This window comes from Stegostoma tigrinum, chromosome 7 (assembly GCF_030684315.1).
Source record: "Stegostoma tigrinum isolate sSteTig4 chromosome 7, sSteTig4.hap1, whole genome shotgun sequence".
Lineage (NCBI taxonomy): Eukaryota > Metazoa > Chordata > Chondrichthyes > Orectolobiformes > Stegostomatidae > Stegostoma > Stegostoma tigrinum.
Window position 1 is genome coordinate 106,332,342 of NC_081360.1, and position 26,796 is coordinate 106,359,137.

Here is a 26,796-nt window from a genome sequence, read left to right on the forward strand (position 1 = left end):
GATAGGGGAATCGCTAAATGAATATTTTTCAACAGTATTCACTCTAGAAAAAGACAATGTTGTCGAGGATAATACTGAATAGGGAAGGGTGCAGAGGAGATTTCCTAGGATGTTGCCTGGTATGGAGGGAAGGTCTTACGAGGAAAGGCTGAGGGACTTGAGGCTGTTTTCACTAGAGAGAAGAAGGTTGAGAGGTGACTTAATTGAGGGTTAGATAGGGTGGATAGGGAGAGCCTTCTTCCTAGGATGGTGACGGCGAGCACAAGGGGGCATAGCTTTAAATTGAGGGGTGAAAGATAGAGGACAGATGTCAGAGGTTGTTTCTTTACTCAGAGAGTAGTAAGGGAATGGAACGCTTTGCCTGCAACGGTAGTAGATTCACCAACTTTAGGTACATTTAAGTCGTCATTGGATAAGCATATGGATGTACATGGAATAGTGTAGGTTAGATGGACTTGAGATCGGTATGACAGGTCGGCACAACATCGAGGGCCGAAGGGCCTGTACTGTGCTGTAATGTTCTATGTTCTAAAATGTGAAATTGTGCACTTTGGGAGGAAGAATAGAAAGGCTTTGGGAATCTGAAATACAAAAGGGACTTGGGAGTCTGAGTTCAGGATTTTCTTCAGGCTAACATGTAGGTTCAGTTCACAGTTGGGAAGGCAAATGCAGTGTTAGTGCTCATTTCAAGACGGCTGGAAAACAGCTGCGGAGATGTACTGCTGAGGCTCTATAAGGCTTTGGTCAGGCTGCGTTGGGAGAATAGTGAGCAGGTTTGGGCCCCGTATCTAGAGAAGGATGTGCTGGACAGGGTCCACAGCAGGTTTACGAGAATGATCCTACGATGAAGGTCTTCTCACATGAGGAACGGGTGAGGACCCTGAGTCTGTATTCGATGGAATTTGGAAGATGAGGGTGGATCTGATTGAAGCTTACAGAATACTGAGAGGCCTGGATGGAGTGGATGGGGAGAAGGTGTTTCCACTAATAGGAGAGACTAGGGCCTGAGGGCACAGCATCAGAGGGAAGGGCTGACCCTTTCGGACTGAGATGAGGAGGAATTTCTTCAGCCAGAGGGAGGTGAATCTGTGGAACTCATTGTCACAGAGGGCTATGGAGGCCAAGTCGTTGAGTGTATTTAAGGCAGAGATAGACAGATTCTTGATTAGTTCTGTCCACAGATGCTGCTAGACCTGCTGAACCTTTCCAACAATGTCTGTGTTAGCTTCTGATTTCTAGCCTCTGCAGTTTTTTTTTGATAGATAGGTTCTTGATTAGTACAGGGCTCAAGGGTAATGGGGAGAAGGGATTTTTAAAATTCATTCATGTTTTGAGGACGTCGCTAGCTAGTCAGCATTTATTGGTCTTCCCTGATTGCCCAGAGGGCAGTTAAGAGTCAACCACATTGCTGTGGGTCTGGAGTCACATGTAGGCCAGACCAGGTAAGGATGGCAGTTTCCTTCCCTAAAGGACATGAACTAGATGGATTTTTCCAATAATCAACAATGGGTTATTATTGGATTCCTAATTCCGGATTTTAAAAAAATTTAAATCAATTGCCACTATCCACTATCGCAGGATTCAAACCTGAGCCCCCAGGCCATTACCTGGGTTAATAGCCCAGTGGTGATATCACTAGGCTATCACATCCCCAAAGAAGCCCATTAGCACTAATTGAATGGTAGAGCAGGACAATGGGCCAAATAGACTAATTCTGTTGCTATTTCTAATGGCCTTACAATTATTTTGACCTCTTTCACACAATAAATCCTTTCCCAGCCAGGAATTGCCCAAGGTTTCATTGTTCCATTCCAATTATCCAGGAAAATAGATGTGTCCCTAACATTCTTTGTGTCTGGATTTCACTCTGGGATCTTTCTCTCTTGAATCTCTGCCTGGAAATATCCCGAGAGGATCTCCCTGCCTGGGCGCTCTCTGTTATCTCTTTGCCTATGATTTCTTTTCAGGCTTGCTCTTTAGGATTGATGTCTCGTTCCCATTCTGGGGTTTTTCCTGCTTTTTTGTGCCATCTGTCTGTGCCTGGCATCTCTCTAGGATTTCTCTCTTTCTGGGATCTTCCCCCCCTCTCAAATTTCTCCTAATAACACTCCATGTCTCAGACTTCATAACTCACTTCATGTGACTGAGATACCTGCCCTGTATCTGGAATCCTTCTATGTAGGATCTCTGTCTCTCTGTGACTGTGATCTCTCACTTTGGGACTGGAATCGGTCTTTGAGGAATATCTGTCTCTCTCTCTGGGCCTGGGGTGTCCCTCTCTCTGGGACTGGGATTGCTCACTCTCTCGGACTGGGATTTATCTCTCTCTCTGGGACTGGGATCACTCACTCTCTCTGGGACTGGGATCTCTCTCTCTCTGAGACTGGGATCTCTCTCTCTCTCTGGAACTGGAATCTCTCTATCTCTCTCTGGGACTGGGATCTCCCTCACTTTGGGACTGAAATCTCTCTCTCTCTTTCTCCCTGGAACTGAAATATCTTTCTTTCCGGGACTGGGATCTCCCTCTCTCAGGGACTGGGATCTCTCTCTCTCCGGGACTGGGATCTCCCTCTCTCTGGGTGCTGGGATCTCTCTCTCTTTAGAACTGAGATCTCCCTCTCTCTCTGGAACTGGAATCTTCCTCTCTTTGGAACTGGAATCTCTCTTTCTCTCTGGAACTGGTCTCTCCCTCTCTCTGAGACTGGGATTTCTCACTCTCTGGGACTGGGATCTCTGTCTCTCTTTGGAACTGGGATCTTTCCCTCTTTGTCGGACTGGGATCTCTTTGGAATCTGCTTGGAGCAGGATCGCAGGCTCAGAAGTGACGTTCGGGAGGAGGAGCAAAGAGGTGACACGTCAGGAGAAAGTTTCAAACAGAGAGAGAGAAAGAAACAGAGAGAGAAGGAGAAGTGATAGAGTGAAAAGTGGGGGAGAGAAAACTCGGGCAGGGAGGGACAGAGAAAGAGGAATGGATAGAGAGATGGGGGGATACATAGAGAGAGAGGGATAGATAAAGGGTGGGGGGATAGATAGATAGAGACAGAGGGAGAGGGATAGAGAGAGAGAGGGATCCCTACGCCCGCGCTGTTTCTAACAAAGGACCAAGCGGCACATCAAAGGGATCGCGATCCCGAGCTCGGGTCCCGGTTCCCGTGGATTCACAGTGATCCCCGGTTGTACCCAGTCATTGCGGCTGGTTCTCGTTGATCCCAGATTCCCTGTGATTCCTGGTGACTCCCTATTCCCGGACATTCTCAGTGATTCCCGGTTTCCAGTGATTCCCCGTTGTTTCCGGTGGCTCCTGGATTTTCCTGATTGCTGCTTGCGATTTCCAATTATTCCCAGACCCTCCCAACGATTCAACGTCATCCACATTATTCCTGGCCATTCCCTATGCCTGCAGATTCCCAGGAATTCCAGATCCCAGTGGTTCTCAGTGATTCCAGCTGATTCCATATTCCCAGACATTCCCAGTGATTCCCAGTCAGGATGCGGCTCTCCATGTTCCTGGCCCTGGTGCGGCCAGTGGGTCCCGTGGTAATTGGAGTCTCTCTGGGATTCACACTGAGTTTATTGAGCAGTGGCTGGGGGGAGGAACCTTGTTCCCAGCCTCGGGAAGGAGCTGGGATTCGGGGCAGGAAGCCCAGCTCTGTGGCTGCTGTCCCTGGGGGAGAGAGTGAATCCAAGCAGCAGGAGTTCGAGCCCCGGATTGTCCCGTATAAAGCAGCAAATGTGAACAAACAAGGGAAAAAAACTGTCAGGTAAGGACATGCGATTGGGGTGGGGACTGTGCTTGGGATTGAGGATAAAGGAGTGGATATGGGAATGCAACTTGGATAAGGGAATACGATGAGATTGGGACAGAGGAAAGTGGATGAGATGAGATGGTGCTAGGGGAATTGGATTGGGATATGGCAATAGCTTTAGGAATTGGATTGGGGAATAAATTGGGGAATGTGATTGAGATAAGGGAATGGGATTGGGATAAACAAATGGATTGGGTTGGGGCCTCAATTATTTACAATTTACATGAACGCCTCAGGTGAGGAAAGTGAATGTACTGTAGCCATGTTTGTGGATGGCACAAAAACAGACGGGAAGGGAAGTGGTGAGGATGGCACAGAGAGGGGTGTAGTCCATCTGGTCCTGGTGGTTTATCCACCTTCAGGCCAATCAGTTTTACTAGCACCATATCCTTGGTGATGGCCACCATACTCAGCTCTGCCCCCTGACTCTCTTGGAATTTTTGGGAACATAGAACATTACAGCACAGTACAGGCCCTTCGGCCCTCGATGTTGTGCCGACCTGTCATACCAATCTCAAGCCCATCTAACCTACACTATTCCATGTACGTCCGTATGCTTATCCAATGACGACTTAAATGTACCTAAAGTTGGTGAATCTACTACCATTGCAGGCAAAGCGTTCCATTCCCTTACTACTCTCTGACTAAAGAAACTACCTCTGACATCTGTCCTATATATTTCACCCCTCAATTTAAAGCTATGCCCCCTCGTGCTCGCCGTCACCATCCTAGGAAAAAGGCTCTCCCTATCCACCCTATCTAACCCTCTGATTATCTTATATGTCTCAATTAAGTCACCTCTGAACCTTCTTCTCTCTAACGAAAACAGCCTCAAGTCCCTCAGCCTTTCCTCGTAAGACCTTCCCTCCATACAGGCAACATCCTAGTAAATCTCCTCTGCACCCTTTCCAAAGCTTCCACATCCTTCTTATAATGCGGTGACCAGAACTGTACACAATACTCCAAGTGCGGCCGCACCAGAGTTTTGTACAGCTTCACCATCACCTCTTGTTCCGGAACTCGATCCCTCTATTAATAAGATTACTAGTGTCTTCCACCATGTGGAGTGACACAAAGTAATTATCCAGTTTCTCAGCCATTTCCTTGTTCCCCATTACTGTCTCTCCACTGTCATTTTCCAGGGTCCAATGTTCGCTTTTGCCTTTCTTTTACCCTTAATATACCTAAAGAAAGTCTTACGGTCTTCATTTATAATACTGGCTAGCTTATCCTCATATTTAATCTTCTCCCTCCTTATTTCCTTTTGTGTTGGCCTCAGTTGGTCTTCGTAAGCTTCCCACTCCTCTGGTTTCCCACTGCCCTTCGCCACATTATATGCTTTCTCTTTTGCTATTATTGCTATCCCTGACTTCCTTAGTCCACCATAGTTGCCTCATTCTCCCCGTACCATGCTGCTTTTTCCTCGGGATGAATTGTTGCTGTGTCTTCTGAATTAAGCCCAGAAACTCCCGTCATTGCGGTTCCACTGTCTTTCCTGCTAGGCTCCTCTTCCAGTCAATTCTGCCCAGCTCCCCCTTCATACATGTGTAGTCACTTTTATTCAGTGTAATATCGTCACCTCTGATTCTATCCTCTCCCTCTCAAATTGCAGAGTAAATTCTATCATCTTACGATCTCTGCCCCCTAAGGGTTCCTTTACCTTAAGCTCCCTTATCAAGTCTGCCTCATTGCACAACACTAAATCCAGTATTGCCTGTTCCCTTGAGGGCTCCACCATGAGCTGCTCCAAAAGGCCACCTTGTAGACATTCCACAAACTCCTTTTCTTGCAATCCACTACCAACATGATTTTCCCAGTCCACCTGCACATTGAAAGCCCCCATGATCACTGTGACTTTGCCTTTCTTACACACCTTCTCTGTCTCCTGGTGTATCTTGTGCCCCAGCTCCTGGCTACTGTTTGGAGGCCTGTACACAACCCAAACTATAATTTCCTTACTTTTACGTTTCATCAATTCTACCTACACAAATTCTACACCATCTGACCCTCCTTCGTTTCTTACAATTGATTTAATTTCTTACTAATAAGGAACCCCACACCCTCAGCACACACCTGCCTATCTTTTTGATGAGATGTACATCCACAGATATTCGGCTCCCAATCTTGATTCCCTCGCAGCCATGTCTTTGTGATGCCTACACATTATAGATGCCAGTTTTGTTCTGTGCCACAAGCTCAATTACCTTATTCCTTACACTGTGTGCATTCAGATGGGACCTTCAGTCCTATATTAATCGTCCCTCTTCTCATTGCTCTTCAATGCTTCATTGCTTCTCAAGCAAAAACAAGAAGGCAGATTCCTACCTGATTGGCTGTAAATTGGGAGACGGGAGTGTGCAGTGGGATCTGGGTGTCCTTGTGCACCAGTTGCTGAAGGTAAGCATGCAGGTGCAGCAGGTGGTAAAGAAGGGAAATGGTATGTTGGCCTTCACTGTGAGAGGTTTCGAGTACAGGAGCAGGGATGTGTTGTTGCAGTTATACAGGGCCTTGGTGAGACCACACCTGGAATATTGTGTGCAGTTTTGGTCTCCTATTCTCTATGCTTCCATGTTTACTGTGCCCCAGTGTTATACACAGACAGACCTCTCTCCACCAATACTGTACCCCAGTGTTACACAGCGACAGTCCCTTACCCCACCGGTACCATACCCCAGTGTTATCCAGTGACAGACCTGTCCCCGCTGGTGCTGTATCTGAGTGTTATACAGTGACAGACCTGTCCCCACCGGTACTGTACCCCAGTGTTATACAGTGACAGACCTGTCCCCACCGGTAGTGTACTCCATGTTATACAGTGACAGACCTGTCCTCACTGGTACTGTACCCCGTGTTATACAGTGACAGACCTGTCCCCACCAGTACTGTACCCCAGTGTTATACAGTGACAGACCCTGTCCCCACTGGTACTATACCCCAGTATTACATAGAGACAGACCTGTTCCCACCGGTACTGTACCCCAGTGTTATACAGAGACAGACCTTACCCCACTGGTACCATACCCCAGTGTTATACAGTGACAGACCTGTCCCCGCTGGTGCTGTACCTGAGTGTTATACAGTGACAGACTTGTCCCACCGGTACTGTACCCCAGTGTTATACAGTGACAGACCCGTCCCCACCGGTACTGTACCCAAGTGTTATACAGAGACAGACCTTACCCCACTGGTACCATACCCCAGTGTTATACAGTGACAGACCTGTCCCCGCTGGTGCTGTACCTGAGTGTTATACAGTGACAGACTTGTCCCACCGGTACACTACCCCAGCGTTATACAGTGACAGACCCCCACCCCCCCGCCCCGGGTACTGTACTCCAGTGTTATACAGTGACAGACCTGTCGCCACCGGTACTGTCCCCCAGTGTTATACAGTGACAGACCTGTCTCCACTGGTACTATACCCCAGTGTTATACAGTGACAGACCTGTCCCCTCCGGTACTGTACCCCAGTGTTATACAGTGACAGATCTGTCCCCTCCGGTACTGTACCTCAGTGTTATACAGTGACAGACCTGTCCCCACTGGTACTATACCCCAGTGTTATACAGTGACAGACCCCCCCGGGTACTGTACCCCAGTGTTATACAGAGACAGACCCCCCTCCCCGGGTACTGTACCCCAGTGTTATACCGTGACAGACCTGTCCCCACTGGTACTGTAACCTAGTGTTATACAGTGACAGACCCCCACCCCCGAGTACTGTACCCCAGTGTTATACAGAGACACACCATCCCCCCCACTGGGTACTGTACCCCAGTTTCGTACAGAGAGAGAACCACACAACAATGATAGAACTATAATACATATCAGCCTCATTCCCAATTGTGTCATTATGAGTGGAATATCTTGCTGTTACTGTACCCTGGTCTAATACAATATCAGGCTTGAGATAATAATTTTTAAAAAATCATTTGTTGTAAGATTCCTATCTGTGTGTCACTGTGAAATCTGCTGACATTACATTCTGTCCTTCCATCTGGGCCTTGATATAAATTGCAAACAGCTGAGGTTCTGGCACTGATGCTCATCAATACTGACTGAACTTTGCCAGGCTGTAAATGACCCATTTACGCCAACTTTGTGCTTTCCGTTTGACTGCCCATCTTCCACCCACGCCAATCCATAACACCTTCTGAGCCTGACCAGGGGGTGGTTCGCTGAGTTGACAAGCTCAGTTGGCTGGGTGGTTAGTTTGTGATCAAAACTGATGCTAACAGCATGGATTCAATCCTCATCAGCTGAGGTGACCACAAAGAACTGTCCTTCTCAACCTCTAACCTCACCTGAAGCATGGTTCTTAAAGTCTCCAGCACAGACACAAATAGGACAGAGTGTTTGGAAAGGGATAGGAATCAAACTTCAAGCACACTGGAGAAACAAATGACCTAGAAGCATAGAATATAGGAGTAGGAGGAGGCCATTCAGCCCTACGAGCCTGCTCCACCATTCACCATGATCATTGCTAATTATCCAACTCAATATCCTAATCCTGCTTTTTCCCCGTAACCTTTGATCCCATTCTCCCCGAATGCTATATCTAGCTGCCTCTTGAATACATTCAATGTTCTCCCTCTGGTTGAGATGTGAAGGCTTAGTTAGGGCGCTTGAGGGTTACAAGATGGCCAGGAAAGACCTAAAGAGAGAGCTCAGAAGAGCCAGGAGGAGACATGAGAAGTTGTTGACGGATAGGATCAGGGTAAACCCTAAGGCTTTCTATAGGTATTTAAAGAATAAAAGAATGACGAAAGTAAGATTAGGCCCAATCAAGGGTAGTAGTGATAAGTTGTGTGTGGAGCCAGATGAGATAGGGGAAGCACTAAATGAATATTTTTCAACAGTATTCACTCTAGAAAACGACAATGTTGTCGAGGAGAATACTGAGATACAGGCTACTAGACTAGGTAGGATTGAGGTTCACAAGGAAGAGGTATTAGAAATCCTACAGGGTGTGAAAATAGATAAGTCCCCTGGGCCGGATGGGATTTATCCTAGGATCCTCTGGGAAGTCAGGGAGGAGATTGCTGAGCCTTTGGCATTGATCTTTAACTCATCATTGTCTACAGGAATAGTGCCAGAAGACTGGAGGATAGCAAATGTGGCTCCCCTGTTCAAGAAGGGGAGTAGAGACAACCCTGGTAATTATAGACCAGTGAGCCTTACCTCAGTTGTTGGTAAAGTGTTGGAAAAGGTTATAAGGGATAGGATTTATAATCATCTAGAAAAGAATAAATTGATTAGGGATAGTCAGCACAGTTTTGTGAAGGGTAGTTTGTGCCTCACAAACCTTATTGAGTTCTTTGAGAAGGTGACCAAACAGGTAGATGAGAGTAAAGCGGTTGATGTGGTGTATCTGGATTTCAGCAAGGCGTTCGATAAGGTTCCCCACAATCGGCTATTGTACAAAATGCGGGGGAATGGAATTGTGGGAGATATAGCAGTTTGGATCGGAAATTGGCTTGCTGAAAGAAGACAGAGGGTGGTAGTTGATGGGAAATGTTCATCCTGGAGACCAGTTACTAGTGGTGTACTGCAAGGGTGGGTGTTGGGTCCACTGCTGTTTGTCATTTTTATAAATGACCTGGATGAGGGCGTAGAAGGATGGGTTAGTAAATTTGCAGACGACACTAAGGTCGGTGGAGTTGTGGATAATGACGAAGGATGCTGTAGGGTGCAGAGAGACATAGATGAGCTGCAGAGCTGGGCTGAGAGGTGGCAAATGGAGTTTAATGCAGACAAGTGTGAGGTGATGCACTTTGGTAGGAGTAACCGGAAGGCAAAGTACTGGGCTAATGGTAAGATTCTTGGCAGTGTAGATGAGCAGAGAGATCTCGGTGTCCATGTACACAGATCCTTGAAAGTTGCCACCCAGGTTGACAGGGCTGTTAAGAAGGCATACAGTGTTTTAGCTTTTATTAATAGAGGGATCGAGTTCCAGAACCAAGATGTTATGCTGCAGCTGTACAAAACTCTGGTGTGGCCGCACTTGGAGTATTGTGTACAGTTCTGGTCACCGCATTATAAGAAGGATGCGGAAGCTTTGGAAAGGGTGCAGAGGAGATTTACTAGGATGTTGCCTGGTATGGAGGGAAGGTCTTATGAGGAAAGGCTGAGGGACTTGAGGCTGTTTTTGTTAGAGAGAAGAAGGTTGAGAGGTGACTTAATTGAAACATATAAAATAATCAGAGGGTTAGATAGGGTGGATAGGGAGAGCCTTTTTCCTAGGACGGTGACGGCAAGCACGAGGGGGCATAGCTTTAAATTGAGGGGTGAAAGATATAGGTCAGATGTCAGAGGTAGTTTCTTTACTCAGAGAGTAGTAAGGGAATGGAATGCTTTGCCTGCAACGGTAGTAGATTCGCCAACTTTAGGTACATTTAAGTTGTCACTGGATAAGCATATGGACGTACATGGAATAGTGTAGGTTAGATGGGCTTCAGATTGGTATGACAGGTCGGCACAACATTGAGGGCCGAAGGGCCTGTACTGTGCTGTAATGTTCTATGTTCTATGTTCTGGCATCAACTACTTCCTGTGGTAATGAATCCCACAGGCTCACCACTCTCTAGGTGAAGAAATGTCTCCTCATCTCCGTCCTAAATGGTTTACCCAAAATCCTCAGACTGTGACCCCTGGTTCTGGACACACCCATCCTCGGGAACGTCCTCCTGCATCGACTCTGTCCAGACCTGTTAGAATTTTATGAGATCCCCCCTCATTTTTCTGAAATCTAGTGAAAATAATCCCAACCTAGTTAATCTCTCCTCATACGTCAGTCCCACCATCTCCGGAATCAGCCTGGTAAACCCTCGCTGCACTCCCTCAAGAGCAAGAGCATCCTTCCTCAGAAAAGGAGAACAAAACTGCACACAATATTCCAGGTGTGGTCTCACCAAGGCCCTGTATAATTGCAACAACACATCCCTGCTCCTGTACTCGAAACCTCTCACAATGAAGGCCAACATCCCATTTGCCTTCTTTACCACCTGCTGCACCTGCATGCTTACCTTCAGCAACTGATGCACAAGGACACCCAGATCCCACTGCACACTCCCCTCTCCCAATTTACAGCCAATCAGGTAGGAATCTGCCTTCTTGTTTTATAACATCGGGTACAGTATTTGTGGGGACAGGTTTGTTTTTGTATTATAAAGTGGGAGAAAATAAACTATTAGGGTAAACCCCCAAGCAATGTTAAAACAGACAGTAAGTACGTTTTTGAATATTTAAGAAGGAAGAGAGAAGCTAAAGTGAACACAGGCCTGTTAGACAATGAGGCTGGGGAAATGATAATAACAGGGACCCAGGAAATGGCAGAGCACTTGAACGAATACTTTCCATCAGTCTTCACAGTGGAAGACAGTAATAGCATTCCAAAACTACTAATTAATTAAAACACAGTGGTAAGAGCGAATAAATACAAAAACTGTCACTAGGGTTAAAGTGCACCATAAACTCATGGGGGGCTAATGACCAAAAGGTTCCTGGGACATAATGAGATGCATCCTGGGATATTGAAGGAAGCAGCGACAGAGGTCTGGATGAACTGGAAATAACTGTCCAGGAATCCATCGATTCTGGAAAAGTCCCAGAGGATTGGAAATCTGCCAATGTAGCACATTTTATTAAAAAGGCAAAAAGTAAAAAAAAATCAGATTAACTGAACATCTGTAATTGGGTACTTTTTTTGTCTGCTATAAGGAATGTAACAGCAGAGCTTGTAGAGCTTTATAAAATCATGGGGAGCATGGATAGGGTGAATAGCCAAGGTCTTTCCCCCAGGGTAGGGGAGTCCAAAACTAGAGAGCATAGGGTTAAGGTGAGAGGGGAAAGATTTAACAGGGACCTGAGGGGCAACTTTTACACACAGAGGGTGGTGTGTGTATGGAATGAGCTGCAGGAGGAAGTGGTGCAGGCTGGTACACTTACAACATTTAAAAGGATCTGGATGTAGTTATGAATAGGAAGGGTTTGGAGGGATATGGACCACATATGGCAAAATGGGACGGGATTAGCTTAGGATATCTGATCGGCATGGGCGAGTTGGATCAAAAGATCTGTTTCTGTGCTGTGCATCTCTATGACTCCATAATCAAGCAGAGTCTGCATGGCTTCATGAAGGGAGAGATATTGCCAGAAAGATTTATTAGAATTCCCTGAGGACGTAACAAACAGGATAAATAAAGGGGAAGCAGTAGGTGCTCAGAAGGATTTTGGTAAGGTACCACATATTGGCTGCTTAATATGTGCTCATGGAGTTGGAGCTCATGCAGTAGCGTGGGTGTAAGTATGGCTTATTAATAGAGGACAGGAGAGTTAGGAAAAAGGGGACATTTTCACAATGGTGACCTGTAACTAGTGGAGTGCCACAGGGATCATTATAGCGGTCACAATTATTTACAACATATATTAAAGACTTGGATGAGGAAAGTGAATGTACTGTCATTAAGCTTGTGGATTGATGCAGAAATAAATGATGGTGACACAGGGTCTACAGAGGGACAAAGACAGATTCAGTGCATGGGGAAATACTTGGGGAAATGTGAGAGTATACATTTTGGCAGGAGGAATAGAGGAGCTGAATATTATTTAAAAGGAAACAGACTGTAGAAAGCTACGGGACAGTTCATTTTGGGAGTCCTCGTGCATAAATCACCAAGAACTAGTATCCAAGTTCAGTGAGCAACAGGGGAAGGCAAACAAAATGCTAGCCTTCATTCGAAAGGGAATAAAGTAGAAAAGTCAGGAGGTAAAAGAATAAAAGGCACTCGTCAGACCACAGCTGGATAGTTTGGGGCACCTTATCTTGTTCCTGTTTCCTGTTGTGAGGCAGATCATCGAATACCCTCAGGAAATGCATGTGCATTCCACCCGCCGATTCCCTTTCATCAATTAATGAGCAAATGAGAAAGGGAAGAAGACAGGAACACGTGTGGAATGCTCAACCTTGCCAACCTTCTGTATCTTTCCAATCCTCAGGCCTAGGTACTTTGTATACTTCAGTTTGTTGTTTGGATACTGTCGCTGACCACACTTGTTAACCATAACTGGTTCATTCTTCTCATTGAATCTTTTTGACTGGAATGAACAACTGCTGGTTTTTATAAAATATCTGTTGCTGCACATCAACTGATCTTCCCCTTAGTATATTTCCCCAGCTTGCATTAGATAACTCTTTCTTCATATCTGTACAATTATCCTTATTTAAGTTAATGACCCTGGTTTGAGTTGCTTTTGCTGAAACAGATTTTGAAATGCTACCAGATTATGATTGCTGCACCTTAGAAAATCCTTAACAATGAGGTCACTTATCATCCGTACCTCATTACACAACTTTAGATCTTTAATAGCCTATTCCTGAGCGGCTTCTGTGATATATTCCTCTCAGAAACAGTCCCTGATGCAGCCTACGTACCTTCCATCTTACCTTTGCCCTTCTGATTGGTCCAGTTAATGTGCAGATTCAAATTACGCATGACCATTGACTTTTCTCACACGTATCCTTTAGATCCTGAATTATAATTCGCCCTACGTGGGACAACTGTTTGGGGGTGAGAGATGAGTCTATTGTCATTTATTGTACCGCTATCTCTACTCATCAATACCGATGCCATCATTTATCAACAAAGCTCCTATGTCTGCTTTTCCTTTTTATCTATTGTCCCAGAACATCAAAAACCCTTGTTTCTGTGATGGATATCAAATGATATTCATTTATTTCTGTTGGTCCCATCCGCTCATCCATCTTGTTATAAATGCAGCGTACATGCAGATAATGAGTATGAAGCTTTGACATTGTCACACACAAATGTGCCCCCCATGTGACTCACCAGTGTTACCCACCACTGTGTCTCACCACTGTGTCTCACCACTGTGTCTCACCACTGTGTCTCACCCATTGTGACTCTCTCTAGCTCTGATTTCTTCTGCACTCCTCTGTGTAAATTTTTTACCCTTTTGTTACAATTGATGGGAGTTTTTCCCTTCGTTACTCTGCTCCACTGTCCTCTTGTTTAGTGTTGAACATGAGTGAGTCACCATAGTCTGACCAGACTATAGGGTTGCTCTCTCATTGGAGAGAGATGCCTGGTAGTGGTTTAACCTGGGGGGTCACTGTGCCCCAGGCGAGGGGCGATGTTGAGAGGGAGAGCCCTTCATGGTAACATCAGCTGGTGATGGGAATTGAACCCATACTTGTTGGCATCATCCTGCTTTACAAACCAACTGCTCACATAGAGAATGGAACAGTACAGCGCATGCACAGCCCCCTCAGCCCACCATGTGTGCCCCAAAACACAGTGTCATTCTAAACAAATCCTGTGTTGCTTTCCAATTTATTTTTGAAACGTCCTTCAACTGAGCTTTTCTCCCAGTCATTAGTTTAAAGCGCGACCTGCAGCCCTAGTAATACAATTTGCCAGCGTAATGAATTCAGATGAATAGGGGAGGTGATGATAGCCAAGTGATTTTATTGCTGGACTGTTAATATTCTGACTGACTAATATTTCAGGGAAACAGGAACAGAAATGCTGATGAGCTCAGCAGGTCTGGCAGCATCTCATCATCAGACAAAGAGTTCTGAGAGGGGACACTGGACCCGAAATATTAACCCTGCTCTTTCTCCACGGATGCTGCGAGACCTGTTGAATTTCTCCAGCAAATTCTGTTTCTGTTTCCAGTACAATGCAGTTGACTGTTAACTGCCTGCTGGAGTATTTGAGAAGGGCAATTAATGTTAGCCTTGCCTGTGGGACCTTGGTCCAATCAATGAATTTGAAACCAATAATAAAAAATGGAAACAAAAACAGAAGTTGCTGGAAAAGCTCAGCAGGTCTGGCAGCATCTGTGAAGGAAAAATCGGAGTTAACGTTTCAGATCCAGTTCTGCAGAGCAGTCACTGGACAGGAAACATTAACTCTGATATTTTCTTAACAGATGCTGCCAGACCTGCTGAGCTTTTCCGGCAACTTTGTTTTTCTCCTGCTTAACAGTAATACTGACCCACTGCACACTCCTCCCAGTCTGTTACACAGCGATACTGACCCACTGCACACTCCTCCCAGCCTGTTACACAGCGATACTGACCCACTGCACACTCCTCCCAGTCTGTTACACAGCGATACTGACCCACTGCACACTCCTCCCAGCCTGTTACACAGCGATACTGACCCACTGCACACTCCTCCCAGTCTGTTACACAGCGATACTGACCCACTGCACACTCCTCCCAGCCTGTTACACAGCGATACTGACCCACTGCACACTCCTCCCAGTCTGTTACACAGCGATATTGACCCACTGTACACTCCTCCCAGCCTGTTACACAGTGATACTGACCCACTGCACACTCCTCCCAGCCTGTTACACAGCGATACTGACCCACTGCTCACTCCTCCCAGTCTGTTACACAGTGACACTGACCCACTGCACACTCCTCCCAGCCTGTTACACAGCGATACTGACCCACTGCTCACTCCTCCCAGCCTGTTACACAGCGATACTGACCCACTGCACACTCCTCCCAGCCTGTTACACAGCGATATTGACCCACTGCACACTCCTCCCAGCCTGTTACACAGCGATACTGACCCACTGCACACTCCTCCCAGTCTGTTACACAGCGATACTGACCCACTGCACACTCCTCCCAGCCTGTTACACAGTGATACTGACCCACTGCTCACTCCTCCCAGCCTGTTACACAGTGATACTGACCCACTGCTCACTCCTCCCAGCCTGTTACACAGTGATACTGACCCACTGCACACTCCTCCCAGCCTGTTACACAGTGATACTGACCCACTGCACACTCCTCCCAGTCTGTTACATAGTGATACTGACCCACTGCACACTCCTCCCAGCCTGTTACATAGCGATACTGACCCACTGCACACTCCTCCCAGTCTGTTACACAGCGATACTGACCCACTGCACACTCCTCCCAGCCTGTTACACAGTGATACTGACCCACTGCTCACTCCTCCCAGCCTGTTACACAGTGATACTGACCCACTGCACACTCTTCCCAGCCTGTTACACAGTGATACTGACCCACTGCACACTCCTCCCAGTCTGTTACATAGTGATACTGACCCACTGCACACTCCTCCCAGCCTGTTACATAGCGATATTGACCCACTGCACACTCCTCGCAGCCTGTTACACAGTGACACTGACCCACTGCTCACTCCTCCCAGCCTGTTACGCAGCGATACTGACCCACTGTACACTCCTCCCAGCCTGTTACACAGTGACACTGACCCACTGCTCACTCCTCCCAGCCTGTTACACAGTGACACTGACCCACTGCACACTCCTCCCAGTCTGTTACACAGTGACACTGACCCGCTGTACACTCCTCCCAGTCTGTTACACAGTGACACTGACCCACTGCACACTCCTCCCAGTCTGTTACACAGTGACACTGACCCACTGCACACTCCTCCCAGCCTGTTACACAGTGACACTGACCCACTGCTCACTCCTCCCAGCCTGTTACACAGTGACACTGACCCACTGCTCACTCCTCCCAGTCTGTTACACAGCGATACTGACCCACTGCACACTCCTCCCAGCCTGTTACACAGTGACACTGACCCACTGCACACTCCTCCCAGCCTGTTACACAGTGATACCATTGCCCTTCGCACACCTGTAAACCTTACAGTCAATGTCATTCAATGCCCCATTACCTCAGATGTGACTCTCTGCTCTCTGCCCCCTCTGTTCCCTCCCTCTCCATTATCCTGGTGTTGCAGGAGGGCTTGCTTGTTGATTTTGGACATATTTCTCTGAGGTTGGATTCAGGCAATGGTTGGCCATGAGCATGTTGGGACATAATTAGTTGCTGCTGATGTTATCCGGCTTGTTGCAGCTGCCAATGTTTCCATGGCCCTGCTGCCAGGGCTTAATGCCAGTCTTCAATAACTAATTCCTGGTCACATCCTGAATCAACACGAACCACTAGTTTATATCAAATCATTTAATCGCCCTTTACCAGTTCATGTGCATCCACTACACCTTCTCCCCTCAGCAAATTCTCTCGGACTGTTTGAGGTCCAGTTTGTATCTGACCCTGTTCTGTCCGGGGAGTGTTTGATGGGAAGAAACTCTCTCTGTGTACCGATACTGCCTGAACTGCTGAGTTTCTCCAGCATTTTCTATGTCTATCCCACACTGTGTTGCCCAGCCTCCAATCTGCCCCTCCCCCTCTGAGGGAATCTCAAGTTCAGTCAGTCTATTCACACCTCACTGCCTCTGAACTCTGACACACCCAGCACTAAGGCCACCCATTCCCTCCTCCATTACATTGTTCAGCTGCTGGATCCTACGTAGAATCTCTACACAGAAGGATGCCATTCAGCCCATCACGTCTGCTCCAGCCCTACACAGTGTATGCCGACCTGACCCAGATCTAGTCGCCCAACTCTATCCCCATAATCCCACTTTTCCCATGGCCAGCCCATGTAATCTACACATCTCTGAACACTACGGGCAATTTAGCATGGCCGATCCACCTAGCCTGCTCATCTTTGGACTGTGGGAGGAAACCGGAGCACCCGGAGGAAACCCACGCAGATACGGGGAGAATGTGCAAACTCCTCACAGATGGTGGAATTGAACCCGTGTTCCTGGAGCTGTGAGGCAGCAGGGCTAAACACTGAGCCACCATGCCAACACTCGTCAATGCCTTCGTTACCTTGAGACCATTCCAAGGCAGTCTCTGGCTTGTTTCACAGAGTTACTCGCTGTAATCCACATTATCGAAATCTCTGGCACCTGCCTGTTAATTTGCAGAAAGTCTCATTTCCCCATCGCTCTGGTGCATGCTGGCACACAGTCATTGAAGGAATGGTTTGATTCTAAATACCCTGTCTTTGTAATGGAATCCCTTCCAATCTCTAACACCTCCCTTTGCTTCACAACCAGGGAGATGCCTGCTATCCTCTCTCTTCCTGTCTATTCCCCCATTCCCCTCGCGGCTGTGCATTCACTGGATTGGCCATAATGTTCTCCATCTGTCACCATCTCCATTTCTCTGTCTATATCCTGATTGATATCACATCCTAGAGTCTCTCTCCCTGAGAAAACATGACATCGCCTGCACTGTTATCTCTGCATGAGTCACAGTGTCACATTCTGTTTTATAGTGTTGTAATGCACCAGGTGGTGAAGCAAATAAACTACGTTGGCCTTCACAGCGAGAGGGTTGGAGTACAGGAGCAGGAGCATCTTGCTGCAATTATACAGGGCCTTGTGAGAACACACCCGGAATATTGTGTGCGATTATGGTCTCCCTATCTGAGGAAGGATGTTCTTACTGTCAAAGGAACACAGCAAGGGTTGGATTTCCTGGGATGGTTGGATTGACGTATGACGCGAGACTGAGTTGGTTAGGTTTGTATTTGCTGAAGTTTGGAAGGTTGAGGGGGCATCTCACAGACACCTGTAAAATCCAGTTAGGACTGAGATGAGGAGAAATGTCTTCACCCAGAGAGTGGGGACCCTGTGGAATTCTCTGCCACAGAAAGTGGTTGAGGCCAAAACATTGAATGTTTTCAAGAAGGAGTTGGACATAGTTCTTTGAGCTAAAGGCATCAAAGGACATGGGGAGAAGTGGGAACAGGGACTGAGGTGGATGATTAGCCATGATCATATTGAACAGTGGAGCAGGCTTGAAGGGCTGAATGGCCTATTCCTGCTCCAGTATTTAACTGTAAAGCTTCTTGGAATTTTGTTCCAGGTACTATATGAATTGAGGTTATTGTTGCTTGAATTTCTGTTTGTTTTATTTTAGATCGCGTTATATCAGCACTGAGCTGGGTATTCGGGAGCGTTTGTTTGTCGGAGTTCTCACATCAAAAACTACTCTCAACACTCTGGCTGTTGCTGTGAACCGCACAATTGGTCACCACATTGACAAGGTCCTATACTTCACCGGCTCCCGGAGCAGGAAGATTCCACACGGAATGTACATTGTAACCCACGGTGACGAGCGGCCGATCTGGAACATGTACCAGACAGTGAAGTATATCTTTGAGCATTTCAGCAGTGAGTATGACTGGTTCTTCCTCATCCAGGATGATTCCTACACCGAGAGTGATCGCATCAAACAGCTAGTGAACCACCTCAGCATCAACACTGACCTGTACATGGGCCGTCCCCAGGAGTTTATCGGGGGCGATGTAGATGGTCGGTATTGTCACGGTGGATTTGGGTTCCTGCTGTCCCGCAGTCTCCTCATCAAATTACAGCCGCATTTGGAAACCTGTCGGAATGACATTCTCAGCTCCAGGCCCGACGAGTGGCTGGGTCGCTGCATCATTGATTATGTGTCAGTCAGTTGTGTTAGTGAGTATGAGGTGGGTGCAGTCACTACTGAATTAAACACCTACCGATTTATTGTCACATGTACTGAGATACAGTGAAAAATATTGTTCTGTGTGCTAATCAGATAAAGCATTCCTTACATAAGAATGTCAGGGTAACAGAAGAGAGGTATTACAGTACAGAGAAGATGCAGAGAAAGGTCAACTCTAATACATATTTGATTGATTTATTGTTGCAACATGTACCGAGATACAGTGAAAAGTGTTGTTTTATGTGCTGTACAGGCAGATTGTACCATACAAAATGCATTATGATAGCAGAACACAGTGCAGCGTACAGTGGTACAGACGCAGAGAAGGTGCAGAGAGAGAGATCAGGATTAACATTTGAGAGTTCTGACGAAAAGTCTGATAAGAGCAGGGAAGAAGCTGTTTTGAATCCATGGGTACATGTTTTCAAACTTTTTTATCTCCTGCCTGAGGGAAGAAGATGGAAGAGAGTACAACCAGGGTAAGGGGGGTCTTTGATGAGACAGTGGGAGGTGCAGGCACAATCAGTGGATGGGAGTCTGCTTTACGTGATGGTCTGGGCTGTGTTCACAACTCTCAGTAATTTCTCACGGTGTTCGGTAGAAGAGTTGCCATGCTACACTATGGTGCATCCCGAGAGGATGCTTTCTATGGTGCATCTATAAAAATTACTGCAAGTCGGTGTGGACATGCTGAACAGCGTTAGCCCCCTGAGGGAGTAGAGGTGTTGCTGTGCTTTCCTGGCCATCGTGTTGATGTGGATGGACCAGGGCAGATTGTCAGTGATATATACTCCCACTGACGGTCTCCACCTGCCCCCCACCCCCGCCTCAGCACCACTGCTACAGACAGGGGCAGGTCCTCCACTCTGCTTCCAAAAGTCAATGGCCAGCTCCTTCATTTACTGACACTGAGGGTGAGATTGATGTCTTCACAACATGCTGCTAAACGCACTATCTCGTTCCTGTATTCTGTCTCGTCGCTGTTTCAGATCTGACCCACTACGGGGGTGTCCTCAGCAAACTAGGAAATGGAGTTAGAGCAGAATTTGACCCCACAGTGGTGCGTGTGTAAGGGGTATCGTAAGGGGCGGAGCACACATCTTTGCAGGGCACCAGCGCTGAGGATTATTGTGGGGGAGTGTTGTGCCAGTCCTCACTGATTGTGGTCTCTGTGCCAGCAAGTCAAGGATCCAGTTACTGGGGGGGGGGGGCCGAGCCCGAGGTCTCAGAGTTTGGAGATGAAATTGTTTGGAACTACAGATGAAGGTAGAGTTGCAGTTAATAAATAGGAGCCTGATGTAGACATCCTTGTTATCCAGCTGTTCCCGGGATAGGTGTAGGACCAGGGAATTGGTGTTTGCTGTGGATCTGTTGTGTTGGTAACACTCTATTGTGCTGAAGGCCCGAGCCACTTTGTGATGGTCATTGAGGCACGTTGCCCGATGTTTCTTTGGCACCAGGATAATAGTGGTCTTCCTGAAGTAGGTGGAGACCAGAGGTCCATTTATAAATCTGATAACAGCAGGGAAGAAGCTGTTCTTAAATCTGTTGGTAGTTGGGAATTTGGGATTTCTTCCCAAACCCACTGAGATGATCTACATGTTGATCATTCTGAAAGCTGTGTGTCCTCAGCATCAGAAGTAAGGACAGGGTATCTTCAGCTAGTGTACCCCGGATGATGAGAAATACAGGAGGAGAAAGGGGGCATACAGTCCATACCAGAATAATAATAGCTGTACTGAGAGGCCTGGACAGAGTGGGCACGGAGAAGATGTTTCCACAAGTCAGAGAGACCAGGACCCAAGGCCACAGCCTCAGAGTGAAGGGTCAACCTTCTTGAACTGAGATAAGGTGGAATTTCTTCAGTCAGAGGGTGGTGACTCTATGGAACTCATTGATCTGTGCACATAAACACCTGGACCTCAAGTGCAGTATGACTCTTTTTCTCACTCTCTCTCTCCCAATCTCTCTTTTACACTCTCTCACTCCTTCGCTATTTCACGCTCTCTCACTGTCTGTCTCACTCTCTCTCAAACTGTCTCTCATTCTCACGCACTCTCACTCTCTATCTCACTGTCTCTCACTGTCTCTCTCTCTCACTTTCTCTCTCAACTTGCCTCTCCCATTCTCACACACTCTCACTCTCGTTCTCACACACCATCTCTCACTCTCACACTCTGTCTCACTCTCTCACACTCTCTCTCACTGAATCTCTCATGCTCCCTCTCTCTCTGTCTCAGTCCATCTCTCTCTCTCAGTCCCTCTCTCTGTGCACAGCCTCTGCCAGACCTGCTGAGTTTTTTCCTCCTATGAATTTTATTTTAGGACTGTAAAAAAACTACTCACTGATTACAGATTGATGCAGGAATTTCACTAAATGTTCAAAATTTTCCATTTGTTTTAAATTTTCAGAGGACAAAAGAAAATAAGAAAAACTTGTTTCATGTGATTATGGTGCTGGCATAGATTTTCAAAATTGCATGGACAGAATCAGACAGAGTTGATATAATTTCACGTATTTATATTAGGAAGTAAGGTGTGTTAGGGTTGAGACAAAGATTGATTAACATAGCATAACTAAACAAGCTGGCAGAAGGCCTTTCCCATGCCCTCAGCACGTAGTTTGTCATTATGTTATTTCTTTCACAGCAGCAGGGTGGGATGTCATTTTAATTCCCTCCATTTATGGTGAGGTATTTGTTGTGAAAGGACCTAGCAAGGGAATCCAAAATGCTTTATATTTTTCCAGTGCTCTGATTGGCCCCTGTCACGGATGTACTTAATCTACAAGTGTGTAATGGGAAGAATCCAATTTCAACATTCAGCTATCCAGCCCAGGCACTGGACACTGCAAAGGCTGTGGGACCTGACAACATTCCGGCAATAGTACTGAAGGCTTGTGCTCCAGAACTTGCCCCTCCCCTAGCCAAGCTGTCCCAGTACAGTTACAACACTGGGATCTACCCGACAATAAGGTGGAGAGCTGGATGAACACAGCAGGCCAAGCAGCATCTTAGGAGCACAAAAACTGACGTTTCGGGCCTAGACTCTTCTTCAGAAATCCATTTCTGACGAAAAGTCTAGGCCAAAAACATAAGATTTCCTGCTCCTGAGATGCTGCTTGGCCTGCTGTGTTCATCCAGCTCCACACTTTGTTATCTTGGATTCTCCAGCATCTGCAGTTCCTATTATCTCATCTACCCGACAATGTGGGAAATTTCCCAGGTATGCCAAATACACAAAATGCAGGACAAATCCAACCTGGCCAATTCCCGCCTCATCAGTCTCCTCTCGATCCTCAGTAAAGTGATGGAAGGTGTCAGTAACAGCGCTATCAAGCTGCACCTGTTCAGCAATAACCTGCTCAGTGACGCCCAGTTTGGGTTCCGCCAGGGCCACTCAGCTCCTGATCTCGTTACAGCCTCGGTTCAAACGTGGACAAAAGGGCTGTATTCCAGAGGTGAGGGGAGAGTGACAGTCCTTGGTATCAGGGCTGCATTCAACCGAGTGTAGCATCAAGGAGCCCGAGCAAAACTGGAATCAATGGGTATCGGGGGCAAACTCTCCGGTGGGTAGACTCATACCTAACACATTGAAAGAGGATATCACAGGCTAGGCCTACATCTATGCCCATCCCTAATTGCCCAATGTGCAGTTAAGAGCCATCCACATTGCTGTGGGTCTGGAGTCACATGTAGGCCAGACCTGGTAAGGATGGCTGTTTCCTTCCCTAAAGGACATTAGTGACCTAGATGGGTTTTACACAATAATTGACAATGGATTCATGGCCATCACTAGATTCCTAATAATAGGTTTCTATTGAATTCAAATTCCACCATCTGCCATGGCAGGGCCTGAACTCAGGTCCCAGAACATCACTGGGGTTTCAGGATGAACAGTTCAGCAATCGTACCACTAGGCCAGCACCTCCCCCTCGAGGGTCGTGGTTGTGGGAGGTCAATTATCTCAGCTCCAGGACATCTCTGCAGGAGTTCCTCAGGGTAGTGTCCTCGGCCCAACCACCTTCAGCTGCTTCATCAATGACCTTCCCTCCATCATAAGGTCAGAAGTGGGGATGTTCACTGATGACTGCACAATGTTCAGCACCGTTCGTCACTCCTCAGATACTGAGGCAGTCCGTGTTCACATGCAGCAAGATCGGGACAATACCCAGGCTTGGGCTGACAAGTGGCAAGTAACATTCATGCCAGCCTCTGACCCATCACCAGTAAGAGAATTTGGAAAGGCACGGATTGATTCGGGATAGTCGACTTGGCTTTGGGCATGGGAAACCGTGACTCAGTAACTAACCTGAGTTTTTTGAAGAAGTGACAAAGACGATTAAAGGCAGAGAGGCAGATGTTGTTCATACGAACTTCAGTAAAATGTTCAACATGGTTTTGCATGGTAGACTGATTAACAAGGTGAGATCACATGGGATCCAGGGAGATCTAGCCAACTGCATACAAAACTGGCTCAAAGATAGGAGACGGAGGGTGGTGATGGAGGGTTGTTTTTCAGACTGGAGGCCTGTGACCAGCGGTGTGCCACAAGGATCGGTGCTGGGTCCACTGTTTTTTATCATTTATATAGATGATTTGGACATACTTTCCTCATAAATCAGCTTGCTGATGCCAGCCGTCAATCCAGGAAGCCTCCTCTGAACCATCTCCCAAACATCCTCCCTGCCCCGTTTGCTCGGCCTCTCTTCATGATCTTGTCCCACCATCCTGACAAGGCTGGGGAACACTCACTGCACTCTCTCTACGGCAATAATCTCTTTCCTGAGGTAAGGAGATCAAAAGTGTAGAGTGTTACAGGTGGAGTCTGACCAAGCTCTTACAGTTCTCAAATGTTAATACTGTGTCTCTCTCCAGATGCTGTCCGACCTGCTGAGTTTCTCCAGTATTCTCTGGATTTGTGTCAGATTCCCAGCGTCTGCAGTTTTCTGTTTGTAAGACACCCCTAGCTCCCTCTGAGCCCACACACGCTTTACAATGTCACCCTTTATTTACTGTTGGCTTTCCGTGTTCTTTGTATCAAAAAATATCTCACTTCACACTTCTCTGCTTTGAATCCTATCCACCCACTCTACCAACATGTCTGTGTCCTTTTGGACATTGTCCTGTCCTGCTCACAGTTTACAATTTGTCCAAGTTTAGTGTCATCTTCAAACTTTCAGATTGCCCCCTGCATGCTAACAGACTGGGTTTGTTTCCACTAGAGTTTAGAACATAGAACATTACAGCACAGTACAGGCCCTTCAGCCCTCGATGTTGTGCCGACCTGTCATACTGATCTCAAGCCCATCTAACCGACACTATTCCATGTACGTCCATATGCTTGTCCAATGACGACTTAAATGTACCTAAAGTTGGCGAATCTACTACCATTGCAGTCAAAGCGTTCCATTCCCTTACTACTCTCTGAGTAAAGAAACTACCTCTGACATCTGTCCTATACCTTTCACCCCTCAATTTAAAGCTATGCCCCTTCGTGCTCGCTGTCACCATCCCAGGAAAAAGGCTCTCCCTATCCACCCTATCTAACCCTCACATCCCTCACCTTCCTGGACCTCTCAGTCTCCATCTCAGGCAACCAGCTTGTAACTGATGTCCATTTCAAGCCCACCGACTCCCACAGCTACCTAGAATACACCTCCTCCCACCCACCCTCCTGCAAAAATTCCATCCCCTATTCCCAATTCCTCCGCCTCCGCCGCATCTGCTCCCACGATAAGACATTCCACTCCCGCACATCCCAGATGTCCAAGTTCTTTAAGGGCCGCAACTTTCCCCCCACGGTGATCGAGAACGCCCTTGACCGCGTCTCCCGCATTTCCCGCGACACATCCCTCACACCCCCCCCCCCCGCCACAACCGCCCCAAGAGGATCCCCCTCGTTCTCACACACCACCCTACCAACCTCCGGATACAACGCATTATCCTCCGACACTTCCGCCATTTACAATCCGACCCCACCACCCAAGACATTTTTCCATCCCCTCCCCTGTCTGCTTTCCGGAGAGACCACTCTCTCCGTGACTCCCTTGTTCGCTCCACACTGCCCTCCAACCCCACCACACCCGGCACCTTCCCCTGCAACCGCAGGAAATGCTACACTTGTCCCCACACCTCCTCCCTCACCCCCATCCCAGGCCCCAAGATGACATTCCACATTAAGCAGAGGTTCACCTGCACATCTGCCAATGTGGTATACTGCATCCACTGTACCCGGTGCGGCTTCCTCTACATTGGGGAAACCAAGCGGAGGCTTGGGGACCACTTTGCAGAACACCTCCGCTCAGTTCGCAACAAACAACTGCACCTCCCAGTCGCAAACCATTTCCACTCCCCCTCCCATTCTCTTGATGACATGTCCATCATGGGCCTCCTGCAGTGCCACAATGATGCCACCCGAAGGTTGCAGGAACAGCAACTCATATTCCGCCTGGGAACCCTGCAGCCATATGGTATCAATGTGGACTTCACCAGTTTCAAAACCTCCCCTTCCCCCACTGCATCCCTAAACCAGCCCAGTTCATCCCCTCCCCCAACTGCACCACACAACCAGCCCAGCTCTTCCCCCCCACCCACTGCATCCCAAAACCAGTCCAACCTGTCTCTGCCTCCCTAACCGGTTCTTCCTCTCACCCATCCCTTCCTCCCACCCCAAGCCGCACCCCCATCTACCTACTAACCTCATCCCACCTCCTAGACCTGTCCGTCTTCCCTGGACTGACCTATCCCCTTCCTACCTCCCCACCTACACTCTCTCCACCTATCTTCTTTCCTCTCCATCTTCGGTCCGCCTCCCCCTCTCTCCCTATTTATTCCAGTTCCCTCTCCCCATCCCCCTCTCTGATGAAGGGTCTAGGCCCGAAACGTCAGCTTTTGTGCTCCTGAGATGCTAATTGGCCTGCTGTGTTCATCCAGCCTCACATTTTATTATCTAACCCTCTGATTATTTTATATGTTTCAATTAAGTCACCTCTCAACCTCCTTCTCTCTAATGAAAACAGCCTCAAGTCCCTCAGCCTTTCCTCATAAGACCTTCCCTCCATACCAGGCAACATCCTAGTAAATCTCCTCTGCACCCTTTCCAAAGCTTCCACATCCTTCTTATAATGCGGTGAAGAAGAGTGAAGAATGGTTTAACTGAAGCACACAAGATTCTGGACTTGAGACCTGGGTGTGTCTGTGCACAGATCACTGAAGATGGCAGAACAGGAGGAGAGAGCACACAGTGCCCTGGGCTTTATTAACTGGGGCATAGAGCACAAGAACAGGGAGGTATCGCTGAACTTATACAAGACCCTTGTTAGACCCCAGCTGGAGTATTGTGTACAGTTGTGGGCCCCACACTATAGGAAAGATGTGAATGTATCAGAGAGAGTGCAGGAGCAATTTACAAGAATGGTTCCAGGGGTGATAGTCTGTAAAAACTGGGACTGTTCTCCTTGGAGAGAAGAAGGATGAGAGGATCAGAGAGAAGTTTTCAGAATGATGAGTGAGCTGGGCAGAGCAGAGGGGATGAAACTGTTCCCACTTGTAAAGGAACAGGAGTGAGAGAGACATAGGGTTAAAGTGATGTGTAAATAAAACAAGGATG

The 26,796-nt window shown here is 47.3% G+C and overlaps 2 protein-coding genes across 2 annotated transcripts in view; one reads left to right on the top strand and one right to left on the bottom strand.

The window, feature by feature from the left end:
* LOC125454310 (rac GTPase-activating protein 1-like) overlaps positions 1-3,468 on the bottom strand; it is a 29,853-nt gene extending 26,385 nt beyond the window's left edge. The window contains 1 exon segment of the mRNA XM_059647656.1: positions 3,096-3,468. Coding sequence (XP_059503639.1) covers positions 3,096-3,468 — 373 coding nt within the window.
* Positions 2,856-26,796, top strand: part of chpfa (chondroitin polymerizing factor a) — a 33,994-nt gene continuing 10,053 nt past the window's right edge. The window contains exons 1-2 of the mRNA XM_048535416.2: positions 2,856-3,761; positions 18,622-19,186. Coding sequence (XP_048391373.1) covers positions 3,490-3,761; positions 18,622-19,186 — 837 coding nt within the window. The 5' untranslated portion in view covers positions 2,856-3,489. The remainder of the gene's footprint in view (positions 3,762-18,621; positions 19,187-26,796) is intronic.